Source organism: Ochotona princeps, chromosome 1, assembly GCF_030435755.1.
Source record: "Ochotona princeps isolate mOchPri1 chromosome 1, mOchPri1.hap1, whole genome shotgun sequence".
NCBI lineage: Eukaryota > Metazoa > Chordata > Mammalia > Lagomorpha > Ochotonidae > Ochotona > Ochotona princeps.
Window position 1 is genome coordinate 112,201,635 of NC_080832.1, and position 24,151 is coordinate 112,225,785.

The 24,151-nt window shown below is 54.2% G+C and overlaps 1 protein-coding gene across 7 annotated transcripts in view; it reads right to left on the reverse strand.

Moving 5' to 3' along the window:
- Nucleotides 1-11,803: 11,803 nt before the first annotated feature.
- The window catches only part of ANKS1A (ankyrin repeat and sterile alpha motif domain containing 1A), a 202,553-nt gene continuing 190,205 nt past the window's right edge, over nt 11,804-24,151 (reverse strand). For 2 of the 7 annotated variants that reach the window (XM_058664230.1, XM_058664220.1), the window contains 11 exons: nt 21,197-21,295; nt 20,464-20,616; nt 20,276-20,383; nt 18,263-18,427; nt 16,879-17,004; nt 16,554-16,625; nt 16,334-16,420; nt 15,779-15,916; nt 14,820-14,990; nt 14,543-14,641; nt 13,261-14,148 (listed from right to left, as the gene is read on the reverse strand). In XM_058664230.1, coding sequence (XP_058520213.1) covers nt 14,029-14,148; nt 14,543-14,641; nt 14,820-14,990; nt 15,779-15,916; nt 16,334-16,420; nt 16,554-16,625; nt 16,879-17,004; nt 18,263-18,427; nt 20,276-20,383; nt 20,464-20,616; nt 21,197-21,295 — 1,338 coding nt within the window. In that variant the 3' untranslated portion in view covers nt 13,261-14,028. Of the gene's footprint in view, nt 12,901-13,260; nt 14,149-14,542; nt 14,642-14,819; nt 14,991-15,778; nt 15,917-16,333; nt 16,421-16,553; nt 16,626-16,878; nt 17,005-18,262; nt 18,428-20,275; nt 20,384-20,463; nt 20,617-21,196; nt 21,296-24,151 lie in introns of those variants that run through there. The other 5 variants (XM_058664240.1, XM_058664231.1, XM_058664222.1 and 2 more) reach the window with 4 other exon arrangements.

Sequence of the window (24,151 nt, forward strand, 5' to 3'; positions counted from 1 at the left end):
GCTTTAGGGATCAAGATACAAATACCAACTGGCCCAAACTGTTTACCAATAAACTTCCAAACTGCAAGAAAACCTCGTTTCCCAGTGCAATGGCTGAAGCTGGGACCTGGGTCCGCAGTCCCCAGCTCCCTGAGAAGCCAGCAGGCCCAGCTTAACTTTGTCTCACTGGGTGTACCCAACCCATCGGGGAGAGGGGCAAAGCCGAAAGCCCCAGGTGCTAGTAGTATTTTCTCTGGGAGTGTAAAACATTTCTCTGAGAACTCACTGGAATTATCCCAAATGTAAGTATAAAAGCTGCTCTGAGAAGCCTTTGTCATCCAGCTCAGCAGAGGACATGTTTGAGGGAGGTTAGAAAGCTTATTTCCGGAAAAAACTACCCCTGGAGGTTTCCAAAATGTTGCAGAAAGAAGTCAAGGAGAAGTTAAAGAAGTCAAGGAGATGTCCTCTCCCCACCCTTCCCAGCCTGGGTGGCTTTGTCTGGAACGGCAGGCACTGAGGTGGATAGGAGTGGTCACATCCTCCTGAGGCTGGGCGTCCAAACTCATCCAGGGTCAGGAGAGGTCTCTCAGGTGCCTGGGCAGAGGTGGTTGTGAGCTCTCCTTGGGAGCACAGATGAGGCCTGGGCCTGTCTCCTGAGGCTGTGAGGTCTAAACTGTGGCCTGCAGCCCCGCTGCAGCATACCAGTCCCTTTGGACTGTGGCTGAAGTGAGACGTGTTCACTTTTTCCTAATGGACAAGACAAAAAGGACACTTGACTGTTCTCCAGGCAAGACTTCTCCCCATTGCGACTGCTGGAAGGATTCGAATGTTCTCTGAAGAGCTGCAGAAGGGATTTGAGTACCCCGAGGCTCTGGCTTCTTGCTGCTTGTGCTCTCAAAGGAAGGATTGTAGGTAAGTGATTATAGGTCAGTGATCTCAGGGATTCCAGAGGGGAAGGCTGCCTGATTGACGGGTGGGAACACACTGGGCCTCACCCAGCTTGCACTTCATAATGGAAATGTGGAACTATCATCAGTTTAGTAGAAATGTTGAATTGATTTTCTTGTGCTGCCACTAGAGGAGACAGGGTTCCATTCAACACCACCGGATGATTTAAGGGAATGGAAAATGTGTATGTATATTTACATATACTAAATTATTACTCTAAATTAAACTTTGCCAGTGGTAATGCTTAATACATCCACATGACAGTTGCACAGCTGCAACAGCTGTCTCGTTCGTCACTTCCTGTTTTCATCCCTTGCCTCACTGGATTTCATGACTCTGGGTATTTCATATAAAAGGAATCATAACCTGTCATTTGTAACTTTAACTGTTTTCAAGATTCATTGGTGTTGTAGCAGGTGTTGGTACCTCTTTTTTATGGCTTATATTCCAGTGTATGGATGTGTTGCTTATCTATCAGTTAACAGACATTTGGATTGTTTTTATCTTTTTGCTTCTTAGTATGAAAATTTGTGGGCAAGTTTTTATTTGAACACTTGTTTTCAGTGCTTTTTGTGAATATATACTCATTTTTAAGAATAGAATTGCTGAGTCAAGTGGTAAACCTGTTTAAGAAACTACTATTTATTTGGATGTGGTATAAAGAAAGGACCAAACTTTCTCTTTTTCTTTTTTTGTTCTTTTTTTTTTTAAAAAAAATTATTTGTTTGAAAAGTAGAGTGGCAGAGAAGAGAGACAGGCTTTTCATCTGCTGGCCAACTTCCCGAATGCCGCCATCAGCCGGGGGGGGGCTGAGCTGAAGCAGGAGCTGAAGCTCAGCCTCCCTGGGGATGGTGGGAGCCCAGACCTCTGTCTTCAGCCACCACTTCCCAGCACGGTCGGCAGGAAGCAAAGTTGCAAGCAGAGTAGTCACACTCAAAACTGGCCACTTCGTTTACCTTACTGTAACAATGAGAAATTTTATTTAAATTAGACATTTTTAGAAAATAGTTTTCATGAAAAATTTATAGATTTTTATAGGATTTATGTTTTATTAAAATGTTATTGTAAATTAAAACTTTTATTAAAATCTTATAAAAATTTCATATAAATTATATAAATTGCATAGAAATTCCATATAAATTTTACAGAAATTGTAAAAGTCATAAAATGTTATATAAATTTTATAGGAATATAATTTTTAGTAAATTTTATATAAATTATGAAAGTTATAAAATTTTGGAATGCAGTTACCCCAAAGGCTGCTTACCCTTTGTTGCCACAACACCAGCCCTTCAGTTTGTCAAATAGACTGCTTTTCCTATTGAATGGTTTGGGTATTCTTGTCAGAAATTGTACAAGTCAGTGATTATCTTTTCTTTTTTTTTTTTTTTTTTTTTTTACATTTTTGTATCTTAGTCTTTTGGCCTCTATGTGTGTCCTTTATTCCAAGGAACCCACTGGTTCTGATTGCCATGATCCTTGTAGTAAGTTTTGGAATTGGAAGTATGAACCCTCCAACTTTTTTTTCCCCCAAGATCTTCCATTTCCATCTTCCATTTCCATGGGCATTACATTGCATTACCTTTGCAGTCACGGGATAAATCCCACATGAGGTATATTTTGCTTCTGTTTTGTAAAGATTGATTTATTTACTTGAAAGGCAGAGAGAGAGTGATCATCCATCCACTGGTTCACTCCCTGAAAGGCCACCAGGGGAGGCAGGTCTCGCACATGGGAATTGAGTGGTTGGATTGTCTGCTGTGGGCTTTTCCAGGCATATGAACAGTGAGCTGGCCTGGCAGTGGAGCAGCAGGTGTGCACCTGGAAGAAGCTGGAGGCAGGAGCTGGGGACTTCCGACCCAGGTGCCGCCCAGTGTGGAGCTAGGCTAAATATCTGCCCCTTTTTATTTTCTCAGCAATTACCTTGAGGATTACAGTCATCCATTTATAGAAATTGAGTGTGAGCTGATACTTAGTTTTAAGGGCCTGGCACGATGACTCAATTAGCTTTCCTCCACCTGCAAATACTGGGAACCCATAAGGATGCTGGTTCGTGCCCTAGACGCACCACTTCCATTCAGCTTCTTGCTTAAGACCTGGGAAAGCAGCAGAGGATGGCCCAACACCTTGAGACCCTGTGCCCGTGTGGGAGATCTCTGGAGGAAGCTTCTGGCTCCTGACTTCAGATTGGCTCATCTCCAGTAATTGTGGCTACCTGGGGAGGGAGCCAGTGGATGGAAGATCTTTGTCTCTCCTTTTCTCTGTAAATCTGCCTTCCCAATAAATAAATAAATAAATAGATAGATAGATTAAAAAAAACCTTTTCTATGCATCGCCATTCTTCCACTTTGTCACAAATTCCTGACTATTGTATGTCCGCTGTTATAGATGTACAATTTTTCTTTTATGCAGTTGTCTTTTAAGATATAAAGAGGATTTATAAATCAAAAAACCATACAACAATCTTGGGTTTACCTTTACGAGTGTAGCTAACTTTAACCACTGTTCATCTGTTCTGTGGCTTTGCCTCCTGACTTTGATCTGCATTTCTTACAGGCCAGCGCTATGCACAACACCCTCTCAGCTCTTCTTGAGCCAGAAATGCGCTCTCTAGTATTTTGAAGGGTAGTTTTTCTGGTTGACAGTTCTTGTCTTTCAGAACCTCATGCAGGTCATTCTGCTGCTCCTGGCTTCCCTGTGGTTTATTTTTTCCAATTATTGTTTATTGGAAAGGCAGATTTACAAAGGGAAGGAGAGAGAGATCTTTTGTCTGCTGGTGTACTCCCCAAGTGGCCGCAATGGCTGGAGCTGAACTGATCCAAAGCTAAGGAGCTTCTGGGTCTCCCACACAGGTGTAAGGTCCCAAGGCTTTGGGCCATTCTCGACTGCTTTCCAAGGCCAGAAGCAAGGAGCTGGATGGGAAGCGGGGCAACTGAAACACAAACTGGCACTCAAGTGGGATCCCGGTGGTTGCAAGGTGAGGATTTAGCCAGGCCCCTTCCCATGGTTTCTTATAAGAAATTGATCATTGGTCTTGTTGTGGACCTCTCAGCATTTGATGGGTCATGTCTACCTTGCTACTTTCAAGACCCTGTCTTTATCTTTTAGTATCTGTTCACAGTGCATTTGGTGGTGGTTCTCTTAGCGTTTATATAAGTGGGAGTTTGTTCAGCTTCTTGAACATGAACATCATTCATCGATCATGGAGCATTTTCAGCCATGATTCCTTCAGGTGCTCTGTGCCGTGTGCTCCTCTGCTCCTGGCATCCCAAAATGTGTATGTTGGCACACTTGGTAACACCCACTCCCAGGTTCTTTAGGCTCTCTTAGTCTTTCTTTACTTCTCAAACTGGATAATTTTAGGTTTACTGATTCTTTACTCTCCCCCCACCCCCAGATCCCCTTTTGATCTCAAGTGAATTTTCACTTTAACCATTTCACTTTTCAGCTCTGTACTGTTTGGTCCTCTATATAACTCCTCACTGATATTCTCCTTTTAGGAAATACTTATTTATTTGAAAGGAAGAATGACAAAACAATTTACTTTCCAAATGTTCACAACCGTCAGGGTTGGGCCAGGCCAAAGGTAGGGGCTCAGAACCCCACTAAGGTCTCCTACAATGGTGATGGGGCCCAGGCATTTTGGGCCACCTCCTGCTGCTTTCCAGGTGCATTAGCAGGGAGCGGGTCTGCAAGCCTGGGAATGACCTCGTGCTGTGCCATGGAATGCTGACATCACAGTTGGCACAATGTGCAGATGTCATTCCCTGCTTATTTGGTCATGGTTTTCTTCTCCTTATCTGCAGAGAGCCCCTTCCCAGGCCCAGTGCATGGCTGGAACTCTGCTGTTACTGAGCACTATGGGAACATTTTTTTCTTATATCCTTACGTCAAAAACTTGCTATATAGCCTTCTGGCTGGACCTGCCATCTTCAGTAATTCACCAAGATGATGAACACAAAAAGAGGAGAGGCCCTTATTACATGTTCTCCAGGTCTTTTAGGAAACTCCTCTGGTCACATACATGTGCATTTATAAGAAAGGTGACATTGTAGGCGTCAGGGAATGGGTACCATTCAAAAAGGAATGCCCCATAAATGTTACAATGCTGGAAGAGTTATGAACATTAAGAAATGTTACAATACTGCAGTGTTACCCAGCATGCTGTTGGCATTGTTGTAAACAAACAAGGGCAAGATTCCTGCCAAGAGCGGCGTGGCCTAGCGGCCTAAGTCCTTGCCTTGAACGCACCGGAATCCCATATGGGCACTGGTTCTAATCCCGGCAGCTCCACTTCCCATCCAGCTCCCTGCCTGTGGCCTGGGAAGGCAGTCGAGGACGGCCCAATGCATTGGGACCCTGCAGCCGTGAGGGAGACCTGGAAGAGGTTCCTGGTTCCCGGCATCGGATCGGCACACACCGGCCCGTTGCGGCTCACTTGGGGAGTGAATCATCGGACGGCAGATCTTCCTCTCTCTCTCTCCTCCTCTCTCTGTATATCTGACTTTGTAATAAAAATCTTTAAAAAAAAAAAGATTCTTGCCAAGAGAATAAATGTGCATATTGAGTATATTAAACACTCCCAGAGCCTAGACTGCTTCCTGAAATCAGTGAAGGAAAACAATCAAAAAAAGAAGGAAGCCAGAGAAAGGTACCTGGGTTCAACCAAAGCCCAGCCTGACCCACCCAGAGCAGCCCACTCTATCAGAACCACTCCCCAGGAATTCATGGCAGAAGGAGTGAAAGAAAAAAGAGCTCTGAACCTAAAAGGAAGTATAAACTAGACACAGAGAAAATGGAAAAATTAGAATAATGTGCTATAATAATGTTATTTAAAACTTATAAACTTGCTGTGGAGACCAGAAATCCATTTCATCAGAGTCAGGGTGCTGGCAGGACCAGACACCGTCCCAGGCCCTAGATACTCTGCTCCATGCCTGTGGCTGCTGGCCTGCTCATCTTTTCTATCTTTCCCTTTGGGTCAAGTCTCCTCTGCCTCTTTAAGGAATCTCAGGTTTGGATTCAGGACCCACCGAGATAGTCCACAGTATTGTGATCCTGAGATCCTTGGTTACACATAAAAAGATTTCCTTCTATTTATTTGTTTTTTAACAGAAGGAAAAACAGCAAACATTCCATCTGCTGTCTCACTCTCTAGTGGTTGCAGTGGCCAGAGTAGGGCTGGTCGAAAGGCGGGGTTCAGCAGCTGCTTCTGGGTCTTTCATGTGGGTGCAAGGGCCCAAGCACTTGGGCCATCTTCAGTGCTTTCCCAGGTATATTAGCAGGGAGCTGGGTGGGAAGTGGCACAGCTGGGGCTCAAACTGATCAAACCTGTTGTCACCTTGCTTTAAATAAAGCAAATTTGCTGCTGTTAACACCACAGTTTGTGGTGTTTTCTCAAGGCACCCCTAGAATGCTAATAGCAGCATTCACAGGTGTCAGGGTCAGGATGACCCTTACTCAGGCCGTTCCTAGGGAAACATGCCGCCTGCTGGAGGCTGCCCTGCCCCGTTGTTCCATCTTTCTCTTCCAGCAGTCCGTGTGAATAAGCTGGGATCCTCTGCCCAGCTCTGGAGCCTTTGTGGAGCACACCTTCGGAGTGTCTGCTGCCAGGGAAGTGTCACATTAACAGGTTCTATAGTTAGGAGGTGAGCATCTTTGCGGAGTTGTTCATCACACACTATTTCCATTTTGTATATTTTTATTTTTTTGCCAGGAGCCTCCTCTGGGTCTCCCACATGGGTGCAGGGTCCCAAGGTGTTGGGCCATCCTCGGCTGCTTTCTCAGGCCACAAGCAGGGATTTGGATGGGAAGTGGGGCCACCGGGATATGAGCTGGCGCCCATAAGGGATCCCAGCACATGAAAGGTGAGGACTCAGACTGGTACTTGGATATGAGATGCTGGTGTCACAAGTGGTCATTTAATCTGCAACACATAGGGAGGCTTTTCTGACTTGGTTGAAAAGTCATTGTCAATGGAAACTTGGATGTTTCCATGTTGTGTTCTGAGACTCTGGATCTTGACAAACTACTGTTTCAGATGGTGTTGGTTGGCATTGCTCTAGGAAGGGAAAGGGAGATGGCAGCTCATGGCAAGGTGGGGGAGCGGTCCTGGCTCTTCCCGTCCTCTCCCAGCACCCAACAGGGCTCCCTGCCTCGGGAGCGGCTCAGGATTCGGGCTTCTGTGTTCCCTCTGATGATGACTTGAGAATGGCCTTGCTGTCTGCCACGGAGCAGTATCTGACTGGCAGGCCACCTCTGACGACACCCAGCTGGAATGCTGGGGTGCAGTCACAGCTGGTGATTGGGAGGTGCAGCCTCCATACTTTGCCTCAGCTGGCATGGGCCAGTTTGGGGCCACCATTTTGCCTTTGGTGTCTAGTTGGAGTTGGGCTGCTGTTGGTTGGTAAGAGTCCGTTGTCTTGCTAAGCTGCCCCTTTCCTGCTCCTGTGGCTAAAGAGAGCAGGTGTTTGTTCAGGCTTTCGTGCATGTGTTTCTGCCAGAGGTTCTGGTTGTGCCCGTGGGAAGCAGGAAGATGGGCACAGCCCACTTGACCAGCCTGAATAAGAAGTTGTGGTGCAGGTTGCCCTTTCTTAATGGTGCATTTTCTGTAGAGATGCTTGGTTTTAATGTACTTGAATAAGTTGATCTTTGGGATTGTTTTTAAAACCTATTTTATTTGAAAGGCAATTTTTAAAAATTGTATTTTTATTGAAAAGTCAGATATACAGAGGAGAGGAGAAACAGAGGAAGATCTTCAGTACATTGGTTCACTCCCCAAGTGGCTGCAATGGCCGAAGCTGAGCTGATCTGAAGCCAGGAGCTGCTTCCAGGTCTCCCACATGCGTGCAAGGTCCCAAGGTTTTTGTTTTCCCAGGCCACAAGCAGGGGGCTGGGATTAGAACCAGTGCCTATATGGGATCCCAGAGTGTTCAAGGCGAGGACTTTAGCTGTTAGGCTACCGCGCCAGGCCCAGGGTTTTTTCTTTTATTTTTGATAATGTTTACATAGTTGATCAAGGTGGGAAGGGTCGAGGACCAGGAGAAAGTGGGTGAGACCATTGTTTCCAAATTTTCTTTTTCTTCCTGTATCTGGGGGCAAGGGGTAGATAAAGGGAGAAGCCACACCAGCCTCTCAACTGCCTGAATACCTAAAGATGGGGAACTGCTACTTGCTGTCATTCGCGGGTCCCTGATGTGGAGCTTGCTCTGAGGGTGCTGCTCAAATGGTTTCGATAGTTCTGACATGCTGTTGATCTTGCAGATCCAAGGATGAGGAAATCCTTCCATGATCCATTGGCTGACATAGTCCACGTTATAGTCTCCATTTGCCCGATATTTGCTGTCAGTGCTTGGCTGGGAAAGTTGTCCAATTTGTTCTGCCCTCCTTCCTCTGCCGTGGTACCAGATGTCCTCTGCAGGCCCCAACAGACTGCAATATCCTCCATGTGTATCCGGGCATGCAGTCCACTGCATAGGCTTCAGCAATTGAGGAGGCCCAGTTCTGACACCACCTCACTGGAATACTGGGGCGGTGGTCCCATAGTCTAGCTTGACAGGGCTTGCCCCCACTCCCAGCACTTGCCAGCTGGTGCTGTGGCAAAACCCTTACTTTGGCTCATGCATGTACCAGTGGATATGGTATGGTTGGTTAGCCTAGCCTGGCTCTCCCCGCTAACCCAGTTCATGAGCAGGCCAACGGGTGTTGTAGCCCTGCCAGGCCTGCCCGGCCCCCAATCCCAGTTCCTCATACTCACCAACAGGAGCAGTGGCCTAGTCGGGAAGCCCATGCTGCCCCCTACCAAGCTCACACCCCTCCCCCTGGGTCTCATGTGTGCTTCCTTTTTAGTGGGAGATTTTGCAAACTCAGGAGTGAATGTGGTGTGTTCTGGGAAGCTATAGCAAGAGCAGGGACCCCCTGGGCCGGGCAGGGCAGGGTTGGAGCCTGTTTTTCTGCAGGGCTGACACGATGGCTGCTGGCAGAGTTGGGAGCCCAACCTAACATGGCCTGTCACACCACAGCATTGGCTGGTGGGTACTGTAGCCTAGTTCCAGCTCATGCTGGTAGGTGCTGCAGCCTAGCTCAACCTGGACTGCCCCCAGTCCCGGCCCTATTTATGAACTGGCTGGTATTGCAACCTGACCTAGCCTGTCCTGCACCCTTTCCTGGTTTTCAGATCTGCCAGTGGGTGCTATGAACTGGCCCAGTCTGGCCCACCCCCAGACTTGACTCACATCTATACTGGTGGATTCTGTAACATGGCCTGGTCTGGGCTGCTCCTCGCCTTGGTTCTTGTGGTTATGAAAGGCAGATTTTTACAGAAGAGAGGTCATCTCTGCTGGCTCACTCCCCAGATGGTTGCAACCACTGGGGCTGGGCTGGACCAAAGCCAGAAGTCAGGAGCTTCCAGGTCTCCCACACAGGTACAGGGTCCCAAGGCTTTGGGGCGTCCTCTGCTTTCTCATGCCACTGGCAAGGAATTGGAAATGGGGCAGCCAGGCCACTGTGTTTTGTAAGCCCAAGGGGTCCATGGCTCTTAGAAGGTGCTCCAGCTGACAGCTGTCTCCTAGTGGCCTGGACTACAAGGTAGCTGGGGGAGACTTACAAGGACCCACTCACTGCAGAGTTAACTCCAAGACAGCTGAAAAGGCAGCACTTCTGCCGCCTGCTCAGGTCCCCAGCATGTAGACTCTGGCAAGTGGGGCATGGTAGAGACAGCTGGATGCACCCCCCCCCTCGCGTCTGAGTGACCACAGGTGCTGCTGCACTGGCTCTGAGAAGCAGGCCTGGGGCCTGCTGTGAACTGGCCCCGTCCTGGCTGCAGTGTGGCCCTGCAGGGACAGCAGCAGCACAGTGATGTGTTCCCACCAGCTGGGTCCCTTCTGCCCAGAAGGGCCGCAGTGAGCGAGAGTGGCTTGAGAACAGGCCTGTCCTTGGAAGAGGCGGCCGCCCCCTCCCACCCACCTACCCAGTGGGCCCTGGGCTGCAGCTGAAGCCCACAGTGGCCTTCCACACCCCATGTGAGCATGGGCACAGGGGCTTGGCCCTCTATACTGTCCGCTGGCTACAGGAAAATCTGCTTCCTTGTCTAAGCTTGCTTGCTTCCAAGAAAAATCAGATGTCGGACTGGACTAGTCACCCCCACACCCCTGCTTAGTGGAAGATTTTGCAAACTCAGGTGTGAACATGGTGTGTTCTGGGAAGCTATAGCAGGTGCAGGAGTAGCGAGCCCAGGGCCCCTGGGCAGGGCAGGATTGGAGCCTGTTTTTCTGCGGGGGCTGACACAATGGCTGCTGGCAGAGTTGGGAGCCCAGGTGCCCCATCAGGGAAGGGGCTGCTGTGACCATGTGTACCTTTTCCAGATTCTCTCCTCTGCCCACCAGTCCAGGTGCCACAGTCCTCTGAGGCTTACAAGCCAGCAGGTTGCTGTGCAGGCCTAAAATGTAACCCCAGCCAAGTGAAGTTCTGAAGGGATACACATTTTCCACAGCACGCAGTCCCCAATGCTGCCTGGCACACAGCTGAGCCCAGAGTCAGGCCCTTACCTGGTCCTCACAGCACACAGCCCAGCCGGCCACTGGGAGAGCAGGGTTCCTAGTATGCCTCAAGCCGGGTGCTCACATTGTGCCAAAAAACCACTGTGGTGCTCCCCGAGCCAGGGACCCCAAGAACGAGGCTGGTTTTCTGTTGTTCCTGATTTATTCATTCCATCTGTTCTAAGTTGTACAATTAGGAAAATAACAAAACCAAAGCTGGAAGCCCAGGAACATTTACACTGTCTCGTGTAGTGAGGTCAGTCTATGTTGCCACACAGATTGGTTATGTTTGGTACCACAAGATGTTGATAATTCAGACAAAATCAGACTAACAATTATGTACAGTAAAGCAAGAGGGGGAGTCATTCAAGTATCAAAATACAGAGACAAAGATTAAATAACATTTTATTACATTTCAGTCCCACTGGCACTCCATCAGCGATGATGCTTGTGACCTGCACCCTTGCAGGCCTGGGCATCTCAGCCGGCTGCCCGAGGTCTACCCGCTGCAGCCTGGCCTGCTACTGGCTCAGCCCAGCTGCCCAAGGAGCCCCTGCTGTGACACCAGAGGTGGACTGTGACAGGTGCAGAGCAAGCGGAAGAGGACGGGGCAGCCAGGCCAGGGCTGGTGCCAACCCCAGCTGAAGTCTCCCCCTTGGGGTGGGGGCTCCTTCACAGTTCAGAAACATGGGGACCAACAGGGCTGCTGTGGTGGCTTGCACTTAAGTTAGTGCACACCCAGGGGCGTCTCTCCTTGAAGCCTATCCTGGGAGAGGAAGAAAAGGGCTGGGGTTGGGGGCACAAGAGGGGTCTCTGGTCACTTCCTGGCATTCTTTTGAGTATTCAGAAATAAGCCAATCTCAAAACCAGTGCAGGGGAGCCAGCTGAGTAAGCACACCCTGACTAAACAAGGAGGATAGCAGCTTCAGGGGGCAGATGCCAGGCTCTAACCAGGCAGCCCAAGGCGCTCAGCGTAGTGTCCTCACAGTTGGCTTTCAGGGTCTCCTACCCACTGGGGTGAAGCCGGCTCAGATGGAACTGGGCCTCTTCCAAAGGAAGAAACGGCCTGACCCGGGCAATGCAGCAGGCAGTGGCCCCAGGATCTGTGGGCTGCCTACTGTGGGAGGAGGGCTGAATACTGTACAGCGTGAGCCAGACAGATCCTCCCAGCAAGGCCAGCTGCGGGGCCGGAGGGCCTTGTGTGGTACCAAGGAGGCAGCGGTAGCCTCTCCTGCAGAGCGGATCCCACTCTCAGGACTGGCCAGGCCGGGCGCTCAGCAAACTAGAGGCCCAGCTTCAAGTCAGCTGCAAGGCCTGGGCCTGCTGTCACCCTCTGGCCACATTAAACCTCCAGTCACAATTGAGCAGCCACGAGTGCAGGTGAGGCCTGGTTTTCCTGAGCCCAGCGTGCAGCCTGCTCAGTTCCCTGCAGTGGGCAGTGCTTGGTGCCCACTACCCGGGAAGGATCTGAGCAAGCAGCAGGCCTGGGCAGCCTCTCCGCACCACAGCCCTTCATTGCTGAAGGAGTCCAGGAGGAGGCACATGGCCCGAGCCCTGGGAGGGTAAGCAGCATTAGTGGGCCCAGACCCGGCCTGCTCTGAAGGCCATGCTGGGGAAGAATTAAAGGGATCGACAGAGCCTTGTCTAAACTTGGAGCCAGCTAAGATATAGCCAGCAGCAGAGAATGTAACCGGCAAACCAATCATTGTGAGACTCAAAATGAACCCTAATCACACAGCTCTGATGAGACAAATCAGAATGCCTGGCTGCATTCTTTACTATCTGCCCATTAATGCCTGAGTGAGGCTGTCGTCCTCCTGTTGGACTTGCCTTGGCAGCATGGCCCCGCAGTCGGCTCCCTCATCTCCACCTGGCCGCTGGGCCTTCCCTTGGGGGACACTGGGAGCAGGTGCCTGTGTCCACTCATGTCCAGCTTGACACAGGGACGAGGAGTCAGGTAGTGCATGCAGAACAGCCGACTTGCTAGGTCTGAGTCTACCCTTCCCCTCCCTGGCCTCAGTTTGCTCTTTAACAAATGTGAGGCCATGCTGGGACCCTGTTTGGGGGCACAGAGGGCTGCTCACTTCCAGTCCCCTATCCTCGGACCCTCTGACTGTTTGTCTAAGGGTTGGCAGTTTGACCTAGAGGTTTGAGCCAAGTGTTAAAAGTTTTACAAAAAAGCTTTTTCCTTTTTTCTGTTAAAAACCTGTTGAGCTGAGTCACTTCTTGGCCCTGCAGAATCGTCGTCTTGGCTGGGGCTGGGAACACCCCTGTGGCCAGGGCAGGCACACCCCGCCAGCCCCCAGCTGAGCGAGGTCCCACAGGCAGAGGTCGGGCCTGGGTCTTCATGGCTGCAGGTGAGGTGGTGGCGGCGGCGGGAGCCTGTGCTCCCCATGGCTGTGTTTCTGCAGCGTACTGTGGCTCCTCGGTGGCTCAGCTTGGCAGAAGCAAACAACGGAGGAAAGCGTTAACCGAAGGGCCTGCACAAGGTGGAGGAGATGGAGACACAGCAGCAGCAGTGGAAGTCCCTCACAGCCTCCCCAAGGCCCGCTGACAGCCCTGGCCTGCCGCCCCTGCCCATGGAGTCCACTCGGGAAGGCTCACGGTCAGGTAGGCAGAACTTGGATTTAGCTTTGTTGCTGGACCACACTACGGTTGCACAGCCTCCCGAGGGCTGCCCCTTCTGCCATCTAAACTGGTGCTATGCCAGACACTAGGAAGCTCTGTCCACTTCCATGAGCCCTGCTCCTGAGTGGTTTGGGAGATATGGGGGACACAGACTACATGCCTCTCCTCCCAGAGCCAAGAGGCCAAAGGAGGGCCATGTGGACCCACAGCATGGAGCTCCCAGAGGACACCCAAGTTGTGTCGCACAGGGCCTGGTCCTGAAGCGGCTGCACCGCGTAAGGGACAAAGGTGTGTGATGGGAGCAGGCAGCCCTCCAGCGGGCTCCTATGGGCTAAGCCTGGACCAGGGCCACCAGCTTGGTGCTTCAATGGCAGAGACGCACGCACCCCGCTGTGTTCCATAGAGCAGAGGGCCCTCTAGCCAAGAAACTTGCTGGGGGGAACCAACCTGCACCAACACACCTGGCACAGTGCACACAGGCCCCTCACAGCATGTGTGCCCCTGGTCAGGCCACAGCACTGAATATGGCCTTCCTGGGGCCCAGCCATGAGAACGAGCAAGGCCAGCACTGGAGGGCAGCTGCGGGGCTCTGGCACTGGGCGGTCACAGTGGCTGGTTGTGGCAGGAGGGGCGAGGCCAGAGCTCAGCTCTCATAGCAGAGGCCAGAGGCCCCAGTCCTGCACTGCCCCTTGGGGGCTCCTGGCACAGTGCATCCCTTGTCCCATGGCGGCCCACCTCAAAGGCAACTCACCCCTTAAGCTGTCTTCAGCCCAAGGGGGAGAATTCACAGTGCGTGGTGGGGGGTAAGTGCTGGGAGCAGCTGCCCAGGAGAGCGGGCCCCGTGGGGCCTGAGGCGTCAGCAGCTGCGAGGAGAGTGGAGCGAGCAGAGACCGGGCAGCAAGGCACAGTGACTAGTGGAGACAGGGGGTGGGCTGGTTTAGTAGATAGTGGTCTCATACTTGGTGCTGAGGCTCCGTTTAGAGTCTGGTTTGGGGTCCACAACCCATGAGACACTGGCGTGGGATGGAGTCTCCTGGTCCACATCAGGCGGGTCCAGCTGCCAAACAAAGAAACAGGAGTCAGGGGCGGCCCGTACCAGGGCAGGAGGTGGGCAGGGCCAGGGGCACTGCAGCCCCAGCAGGGGAGAGGGAGCGTCCTCAGAGCGCCCGGGAGACGGCCTCTTGCAGGGACAGCTTCCTGATGCGGGTCGTCTTGCTTGGCCTCCTGCGCCAAGCCGGTTCACAGCGAACAAGCCAGGGATTGGGCAGCTCCGAGCCGTGGGTCCCGATGGCGGGGCCAGAAAGCTTAGCCAGGAGGACGCACACAGAGTGGAAGCACACTCAGGGGAGCAAGAGCACAACTTGAGGAGGAAACAGGATGGCCACGCAGGCAGAGGAAGAGAGCTCACGGTCATGAGGGAGACGGACACACAAGACAGGAGGCGCAAAGACCTTGACTCCAGGACTGAGAGGCGGCCGTGGTAGGTAGGAAGGACGGTGGGTGGTGCAGGTGTGACAGTAACAACAGCGACTATCGGGGGGCAGCGGCACCTGGGGTGCGGAGCAAAGCAGACACAGACACAGAGGGGCGACGTCACCGGCTTGCTACGGGCCATGCACTCACAGCCCAGGGTGGCGGAGCCTGGCAAGGCAAGGTGGACCGGGGCAGGGGGCCGCCCCTCCTCATACCACCCTCCTCCCAAGGGGCCAAAGGGGGCAGCCCACGTACTGCAGATTTCCTCATGCCGACCCGAGGCTTAGGCACTGGTTTGGAAGATTTTGTTTCAACCATCTCGGCTGCAGGGGCCACCGTGGGCCTGGCCTTCTGGGCCTGCAGGGCCAGCTGATAGGCCACCTCGAAGGCCTGCCCCAGCGTCAGGATGACCTCGTAGGTGAGAGTCTGGGAGAAGACAGCAAGGCGTCAGCACACAGGGTACAGTCACCGCCTCCCGCTCTGCCCTGCCCCAAGTCCATTCTCACAGGGCAGGAAATGCAGAACCTGCCACACAGAGACCCCCAGCTGCCATGGCCTTGTGTCTCAGTGCCAGGAGCTAGTGCCCCTGTCTAGCAAGGTCACAGCGGTGGATACAGGTGCACATTGTAGCCAGCCAACCACAGGCCTTCAAGGCCAAGTTCCATGTGCTCAATATTTTGCTGCTGCTTATCCGTTTAATAGAACAAACATGCTAGTGTTCTGTAATCCCTCCTCTTTTGTGTCCTGTGGTTTCACTGTGTGGTTTTAGCACGGTACATTTTGGGAGCACAAACAACATAGAATCTGGCACACAGCAGCGTGGACTACTCCACTTGTCTATCAGGTAGCAATTATACATGTATTTCAGCTTTTTTTGTGCCAAAAATAAACTTGAATTTCATTTCCTAAAACCCCTCTGAAGTGCCCTCCTATGTCCCCTCGTACAGGTGAGGAAAGAAACGGGGGACCTGCAAGGGGCAGGGCTGGGCGTCTGACACTAGAACCTGGCCTGGAGGACACGGGGTGCAGGGGGTGCTCAGAGCTTCCAGAAGTAGCTGCAGAAACTTGTGCAGCCCAGTGGCACCCAAGCTGAGTGTGAGTGGAAATCGAAGGAAGCACATCTTCCGGGGGGTGAGGCACCTTGCCTCTCAGAGGGTCTGTTGTTCTGAGGACCTGGGGCTGCCCCTGACCACCGTCGGTGGGACGCCACCTACCACATCCACGGTGCTGAAGACGTGGCAGTAGTGGTGGCTGGTCTGCAGGTCCTTGGTGATGTAGGCAAAGGTGCACAGGTCCTCGGGGTCCTGGGCTGCGCAGGAGATGTTCCGGATCTCATGCTCCGCGATGACATTCTGCGGGGAGGGTGGGCCTGGAGACTCAGCCGGCCTCAGGGCCAGGCCACCCCAGGCTTGAGCCATCTCTGTCACCTCTCTCTGACCCAACCTCGCACGTGGGCCAAACTCACGTCCACACCTCTCTGGGTTTTTGTCGGGGACAGTGTCTGCCCTTGCCCATTTAGGTTCGGGGTCCCTGACATTCAGCCTTGAGCTCACTCTCCAGCCCTGCCCTACTCCAGGGTCAGGAGAGTGCACTACGAGTGGGGTGCATGGTCCTTTGCCCACTGAAGGCCTGGGAGCAGGCGGGGGTGACAGTGACAGGGACCCGGGGACAGTCGTGGTGAGGAAGGGCATCAGGGCTGCTCATCCTGGAATTCAGTCCCTGTGATAAGAGCTCCCTCCTCTCGTCTGTGGTCCTCAGGAGAAGCGAACCTTGTTGGAGGCATCAATGAACTTGACCCCCTTGTACGTGATGGACAGGATGATGGTGGGGATCTTCTTCATGTGCTCGGTGGATTTCTGCAGGAGACAGTGGTGTGTTGTGAGGGCCCCTTCCCGCTCACCACCCATCCTCACACTGCGGGGGTGTGGACCTGGTGCTCCCATCTAATGCAGCCAGTACCAGCTACTCCCCGCATCTTGGCCCACCTACCCGCATCTTGGCACAGGCGTCTTGTGTGGACTCTGTCCCTCGCAGCTCTTTGATGAGCATGGAACCCAGGTACTGTGGGTGCCAAAAGAGGTCAGGTGAGGGCTCCTGGGGCACCATCCTGAGTGTCCCACCCATCTGGGTCCACAACTCAGTGTGCCCTCTTCTGCCAATGCTGGTTGAGCTCATCCAGGGGTCTGCATGCCCTGCCCCCACCTGTGCTGCTGGGAGAGGTTGCAGAGCAGGGTAGACTGCTGTGCCCTGGGCCCATGGCAGCAGCCAGTCCACGGGCCTGCCTGGCAAAGGAGTAGTGGTAGGAGGAACTCACATTGGCTTCGTAACCACAGGACTCAAAGATGAGCTTCTCCGGCTGGTGCTGCCAGCTCTGCACCGGGGCGTAGGGGGCAGCCAGGCTTGGGGGCCGCAGGGTCAGTTTGGCTTCGCGGTGCTCTTCCTGCAACACACAGGCTGCTGGCTTGCCGGCTCACTCTGGCACTCCACGGGCTCAGAGGCCAAAGATCTCCAGAGGGGTAAGGGTCCTAGGTCTAGGGCACGTGGGGAGGGCCCGATCTAGTAAGTAATTCCAATGCCCTGGAAGGGAGGAGGGGTTGCTGAGGACAGCCAAGGAACAGCAGGGAGCAGGACCCTGAGGACACGGAGCAGGAGAGCACAAAAGGCCAGCAGCCAAGAGGGAAAACAGCAAGATTTGTCCAGGGAAGCCTGGGCCACTGGGCCCTGTCCAGCAGAGGGAATGGTCCAAGAGCCCGAGGTGGGGGAGCGCCTGGTTCAGGATACTTTTAAGTTTTATTGATTTAGTTATGGTCCATTCCCTTAATGCCCACAGGCTCTGCACTGGCAGGAAGCCAGAGCTGCTGCTGACCCAGGCCTTGTGATTTATCTCACAAGATAAGAATCTGAAGGACCAGGCTAAACTCCCACCCAAGGGCTGCACTGTAAATGGAGCTTTGAGCAGCAGTGGGAGAGGGATGGGAGCCCAGGTGGAGCTGACCACTTCCCGAGAAGGAAGCCCAGGAGCCTGGTGTTCCCGGCTGCTGCAGTCTGAAGAACAGCCGGGACTATTGGGAGGGATGCTCTTCAGGTCTGCCACAACTGCGGCTATGTGTGTAGCAGAGCAAGGGGTGTCCCCAGGTGCCAGAAATGACAAGTGTGCATCAAAAAGCACGAGTGAAGCTACTGGACACTCGCAAGGACACAAGGGATCTGTGCCAAGCTGGTATTCGACAAGCAGAGAAGGGACAAGGCCAGGGGCTGTGCAAGGCAAGGGAAGTGTGGGGACACTGGGAGCCCTGAGGACATGAACCCAGAGAACAGATGCAGCTACTCTGACCAAGGACTGCTGTGGCACCAGGGCCAGCACAGGCAGTGAGGCTGCGGGCCAGGGTGGGAAGGGCAGACTGGCCCGGGCTGCAGTGGGGCTGGGTTGGGGAACATAGGCCCAGGTGGCTGGAGAAGGGGCAGCTGCAGGAGCCACGGCTGGAAGCTTCACTCACAGAGGGGTTAGAGGCTACGACCCGAATCCAGGCCATGTGTGGTGCAGGCACAGGCCCAGCCACCGAAAGCTGAAGGGAGCTATGCAGTCAGGGCTGGGGTGGCTGTGGGGCCACGAGGGGAGCAGGTGGGAGTTGCGCCCTGATGCAGGCCCCCCAGTACTAGGGGGATTGTCCATCAGCCATACTCCCTTGCTGTCCCACCTGGATCCTGAAGCGCTCAGCTCGAGAAGGAGCTGCAGGCTCGTGGAGGCTGTCGTGTCTCCTCTGGCCCATGTCCCCGGAAGGCAGCAGCAGGTCCTCCGAGTGCCCAGTGCAGGAGTCGTCCTGGCTCAGGGGGGATGGTGTCTGTGGGAGCAGGTCTTGGCACTGCATGAGGAGAAAGCCATGTGGAATGCCAGCCCCCTGGCCCGGCTGCTGCAGCTCAGGGGCCAACACAGGGAGCTGTTTGACAGCACGCTGAGCAGAAGCCTGCAGGCACACAGGCAGTAGCCAAGAAGCCCTGACAATCCAGCACAAGCACCCTTAGTTGGCGAGTGCTGCCTTGGGCTGCAGCCGCAGCAGGAAAGGGCAGCTCCAGGGCAGGACGCGGCTCCTATGCTCATGAAGGATCCAAGCACCTGCACAGCCCAGCGCAGGGCTGTCTGGTCAGCACCCCATGGCCCTGGCTCTGAGAGGAAGCAAACCAGCACCCTCCATTTTCCTATTTGAATTTTGTACCGTTTTCCTATCTGAGTGTCAGTTGTGCGTTCAGATCCCAGAATGAGGCTGGTCTGCATCTTTCTTCTCTGTTGAAGGATAAAACAACCCCTAGTTTCTGAAGTTGGTGGAATATGAAATGGGAAGGTGTGCGGGGGAGGGGCTCGGCAGGTGGCAGCCTGGGGGGTGCTTGGGCAGTCATGGCGTGTGGTGGACAGGAAGGACCTCAGGCTGCAGCCAGGGATCATGTGATTTCTGCAACCAATCAGCAGCGAGGTGTTCCAGCCCCCTGGGGCTGGGGCTGACAGCATGCTCTCCAGAAGGGGTCCGCCTCCAACCTAACCTCACTGCAGCCAGGGCTGAGGTTGGCACCCAGCGCAGCCTCAGGCAAAGCTGCATTCTGAAGTTGTACTTTTTCCTCAGTGTTTACATTTATAAATTAAAATTTTTTTCATTTATTTTCTTTGAAAGAGAGAGGGAGGGAGAGAGAACACAAAGAATTGCTGCTTCACTCCCCAAATGCTTCCAGCAGCCAGGCTCCAAGCTGGAGCTGGGCGTAGGAACTCCACCTGGTCTTCCTACGTGGCTGACAGACACACAAACAGGTGAGTCCTCGCCTCCTGGCTCACGGGATTGTGGGCAAGAAGCTGGATTTGGAAGCAGGGGAAGAACTTGAACCTAAGCACTCATTAATACTATGGGATGTCAGTATTCAAAGTGGTGTCTTTAACAGCTGTGTCAAACATTTACCCCAATTAAAAAACAAAAAAAACCAACAGTTTTTGTGAGAGACAGAAGCCTGCTGTGGGGTGGGTGTCGTGGTGAGGTGAAGTGTCTGCTTGCGATGCCCCCAAGCTGTGCTGGAGCAGGTGCCTAGTTCTAGTCCTGTCTGTCCTGCTGCTAGTCCAGCTTCCTGCCAACACGCTTGGGGCTCAGGTACCTGCTACCCTCATGACAGACCAGGCAGGAGTTCTGGGCTCTTGGTTTCAGTCTGGCCAATTCCTGGCTGATGTGGGCATTTGGGGAGTTGGGGAGTGAACCATTGCATGGAAGATCTGTCACTCTGCTTTTCAAGTAAATGAAGACAAGTACATTTTATTTTTTTGAAGATCCCATTCACTCCCCATATGGCTGGGGCTGGACTGAGGCTGAAGTCTAGGGCCAGGAATTCAAGCGAAGTCACCCTTCCTGATGGCAGGGACCTAACCAGCTGAACCAGTCCCTCCAGGGTGAGACCTGGCAGGAAGCTGGGATGGGGAAGAGAACTGAACACACACAGGCAGAGCGCACCGTCTTAGCTCCAGGTCCAGGCTAAATGCGGGGCTCCCTGTGAGAACAGCTGAGGGCGGGCATCTGCTTAAAGGGGCAGAGAGCCCCCAGCTGCAATGTTGTAGAGCACTTCTCTGAAGCTAAATGAGAGGCATGTGATCTCACCAGGCAAAAACCTCTTCCCCAAGGATTCTCTGTGCTCAAGTCCCAGAGAACATACAGACCCCTTCTCACCCCTCCTTAACTCACCCTCAGCTGCGAAAACCTCGGTGGCTTCTGGGGCGGCTCCTCGTAGGGTCGGTCTGCCAGGGAGGCAATGATGCGCTTGCGATGGCCGAGCAGGTGCACCTTCAGGACCTGGGCAGTGAGGAGGGGAGCTGTCAGTGGCAGATGGGGCCCCCTGTGGCTGGGCCAGCCTGGGCAGAGGTCGCACTCACATTAACAAGCTCCAGCTCCCAGAGGTTCTTCACAGTGTCGATGGAGCTGTAGCCGCTGGACAGGAAGGAGTGCACGTAGTCCTGCAGCCCCAGGGAGTCCAGCCAGGAGGGCACCGACAGGGGGCTGCTCCCGTCGCAGCCCAGGGCCTTCACCTGTGGGGCAAGGGAGACAAGCAGGCTGACATCTGCACACAGCCTGGGGATCTGGGGTCCAGGCCAGCTCACACGGCCACATCATGGGGCGGGGCTCCTCAGCAGCCCTAAGCCCTTCCACTTCCAGTACGATTCCTCTGGCAGACCATTAGACCCCCCGGGCTGGGCGGGGGGACTGCCCTAGTGGGTAAAGCTATGTGGGGAGCAGAAGCAGGGGCCAGGAAAGCGGGGGTTCGTGAAGCCTGGAGCAAGTGGAAGGCCACAGGGACTGTGGTCTTGGCACCAGCACAGCTCACAGGAGGGGCCCAGGCCCACCTGGAGAGCAGCCTGCCACAGAGGTAAGTACAGGGTGGCCTGGACTGAAGTGAGTCGGGATGTCCCAGAGAGGTGCAAGACAGACTCGGGCCAGAGCCTGGCAGACTCCTGACAAGGTGCTCACTGCTCCCAGGGTGGAAGCCCAGGCTATGTGTGGTGCTGGCTCTGCTGAGGGCTCCTGGGACGAGGAGGGGACGCGTGCACGGTGTGTATGTTTGGTTCAGCGATAGCAGCAAGGAGCGGGCCCTGGCTCAGGGGTGGTCACCTTGGGCAGAGAGCGTGCGGCCTGGAGCAGCTTCCTCCGGTGCTGTGGGTCACTGATGCCGATCTCCCGCAGGTCTTGCTCTTCCATCACGTTGGACCCCTGTGGGCAGAGATGATCAGAGTACTCCTGAGTCAGTGGTTTGTAGCTCCCTGACAGCATCACGGGGCCATCCTTGGCCCAAAGCCAAATTCTCCTTTCCCTTAGACACAAAGCAGGGAAGGCCCCGGTAGGGTCCTCGGGCCAGAGGCTGCCCAGGCCTGGCCATGTGACCCCCCGGAATTTCTGGGGAGCAGTGCCCCTAGCCACAGTGAAGAACTGGTGGGTTGGTCCCCAGGCTCCTGGCAGATGTGACTGTGATTGCAAAGCTCTGAGCCCCTGCAGGCAGGCAGCTGGTGACAGAAGCAGAGACCCAAGGGGCTGGCCTTGCTTCAAGGAGACCCCGACAGGTACAGGGTTGCCTGTCCTACACGGAATTGGGGCCCCGAGCCGAGTCCAGGTTAAGCCATTCTCACCAACCTCCACCAGCCCCAGAGGATCAGCTGAGGGCGGGACGGTGTGGCCTCGGGTGCCTGCCACTCAGTTAAGGTCTCTCTTAATTCTAGTTTATAGAGGAGGAAACCAAAGCACCCAGGTCAGAAGTCTCCTGAGGCCACCAGTTGGTGGTGGAGCGAAGATCCTAAACCCAAGCAATCTGACTCAGCTCCATGCTGTTGGCCCCTGGGAGCCTGTCACACATCTCGCAAGAGAGGCGTTTCCAGATTCAATTCGGACGTGCACAGCGTGGCCCCGACACACAAGATCTGTTCTGTCCCTCAGCCACAGTGCCCCTCCCAGCTGGGTGCAGATAGCAGTCTGAATGCTGACTCCTGGTGTGGAGCAGGAAGGGCAGGGGCCCAGGAGGAGCTGTGCTGAGAATGTGGGGAGGACCTGAAGGGTTGGTGCAAGCCAGCTCTCAGGGCCTTCTGGAGTTCTGGACTTTGGAGGAGGAAAGACATTGCACCAGTTACTGTTAACTTGACATTTCTGTAACTGCAGGTAAGGTCTTTGTTCAACAAACGGAGAAAAGTGGGTATTTGGGAGCGGGGTCCCTGAGTGCAGAGCCCTTCAGCTAGAGTGACAAGGGTGCTCATAAGCTGCCTGTCAAGGGGTAGGTAGCTGGCCCTGCACTTCCCTGCCTCCCTGCACGTGCCCACGCGCTGGCTCCTGCCCCCTGGCAAGGCCTGCTGTTCCATCTATGCTGAGCATAGCCTGGAGGGGACGTCCCTGACATGCCAAAGGAAAGGAGGGACCCCCTGTACCCCACACACTATATCAGTTCTGAAGCTGACAGCTCAAGTAGCTGGGTCCCTGCCACCAATATGGGAGACTTGGATCGAACTCCTGGCTCTTGGCTTCTTGCAGGCGTTTGGGGACACTTGGAGGTGGGGAAAGGTACAGCGTCAAAGGAATCATGGCCTTGGACGTGGATGACTAGAGGTGGGCAACAGTCCAGGAGGGCTTGTCTCCGGAGGTGGTGAGAGGGCAATGGGGGAGTGAGCTGAGGTGGGAAGGAAGCCAGGGTGAGTACCAGGGAGCCCTGGCAGGTCCTGCTCCAGGGGAACCAAGGCTGCCCCACTGAATAGCAAGGGAGGCAGGGTTTGGCAAGGTCAGGCAGCCCTGTGCCTGTGCCTGTGCCAGCACACAGGGAGAAACCAAAGCAAAGCAAGGTCAGGCACTTGCACTTGACCCTACAGAAAGTCCCCCAGAGCTCGCCCCTGGGCACAGAGGCAGAGGGGCCACCCACAGGACAGCAGAGTGGAGACCTGGGGCCCCGCAAGCCATGGAGGACACTGTACTCTCCCCCTCCCCTGACCACACAGCACAGGACGAGGAAGGACATGGCAGCCAAACCTGCTGGGCCAGGAGGCCGGTCTCCATGAGCACGAGACACCATCACTGAGCCCATGGGATGTTCCTGCCCCTTCCAGAAGGACATTACCTTTAATGTGGAAAGGCCTGCTGGGCCTGCCACCAGGTTCCTCACTCAGCAAGCTGTAAGGTCTGCTAGGCTCTCCCAGCTCTCCCATGGCTGGCCACAACCATTCTTCCACTGCTTGCTGGGAACCTCGGACCCCAAGCGCATCTGGGCTTATGGGCCATCAAGTGTCCCCTCATTACAAAGAGGCATAGGACCTGGGGGACCCTGGCACCTGCAGACCTTTGTCCCTGGCCAGCTCCAACCTGTAGGTGTCCTTCACGGTCCACTCACTGCCTAAACGTGTCAGGCAGGGACTCTAAAACCCACCGCCTGGCAGGCTAGGCTAAGGGGAGACCAGTCCTCCCCACTACAGACCCCACTTCGGGAGTCACCGGCCCAGTTCTCCAACAGGTCGGGCTGTGGAGAAGACAAGGTAGCTGAGCCGCAGGGAGCAGAAGCCCCAGGTAACACAGCTGGGCTCCCAGGAGGCCCAGGCTAGGGACTAGAGGAGGCACTGTACCCACCCAGGCCCCCCACTGCCCTCTTAAGAGCGTCCCCACAGGCAGAACCCCTTGGGGGTGTGTGTGGGTAAGTGCTGCCTTTCCACCACAGCACCTGTGACGAGCATAAGCTCACATACACCAGGGGTACAAGGGCGGCGCTGAGCCGCCTGCTGGGAGGATGTGGTGAGCACGCCGGAGGCAGGGCTTTCACTGTGGCCTTCTCACCATGGCCCTGGTCCCGTGAATGGTTCTCATCACACTGACACTGAGCCATGACCCGGCACTCCAGGGAGTGGTTCCTGAGTGGGCTGCAAGGACTCAGAGGAGGGAGGGGGTGCATGCTGGGAAGGGGGGGGCTTACTGGGCCTCACAGGAGAGGAGATGTGCAGGTGGAGGGCAAAGCACAAGGGCTCCAGGCTGCAAGGCCTAAAACCCCGATGACCTCAATCCCCAGCGACAGCTGGCCTGGAGCTGACCCTCAGGAGCACGGCACCT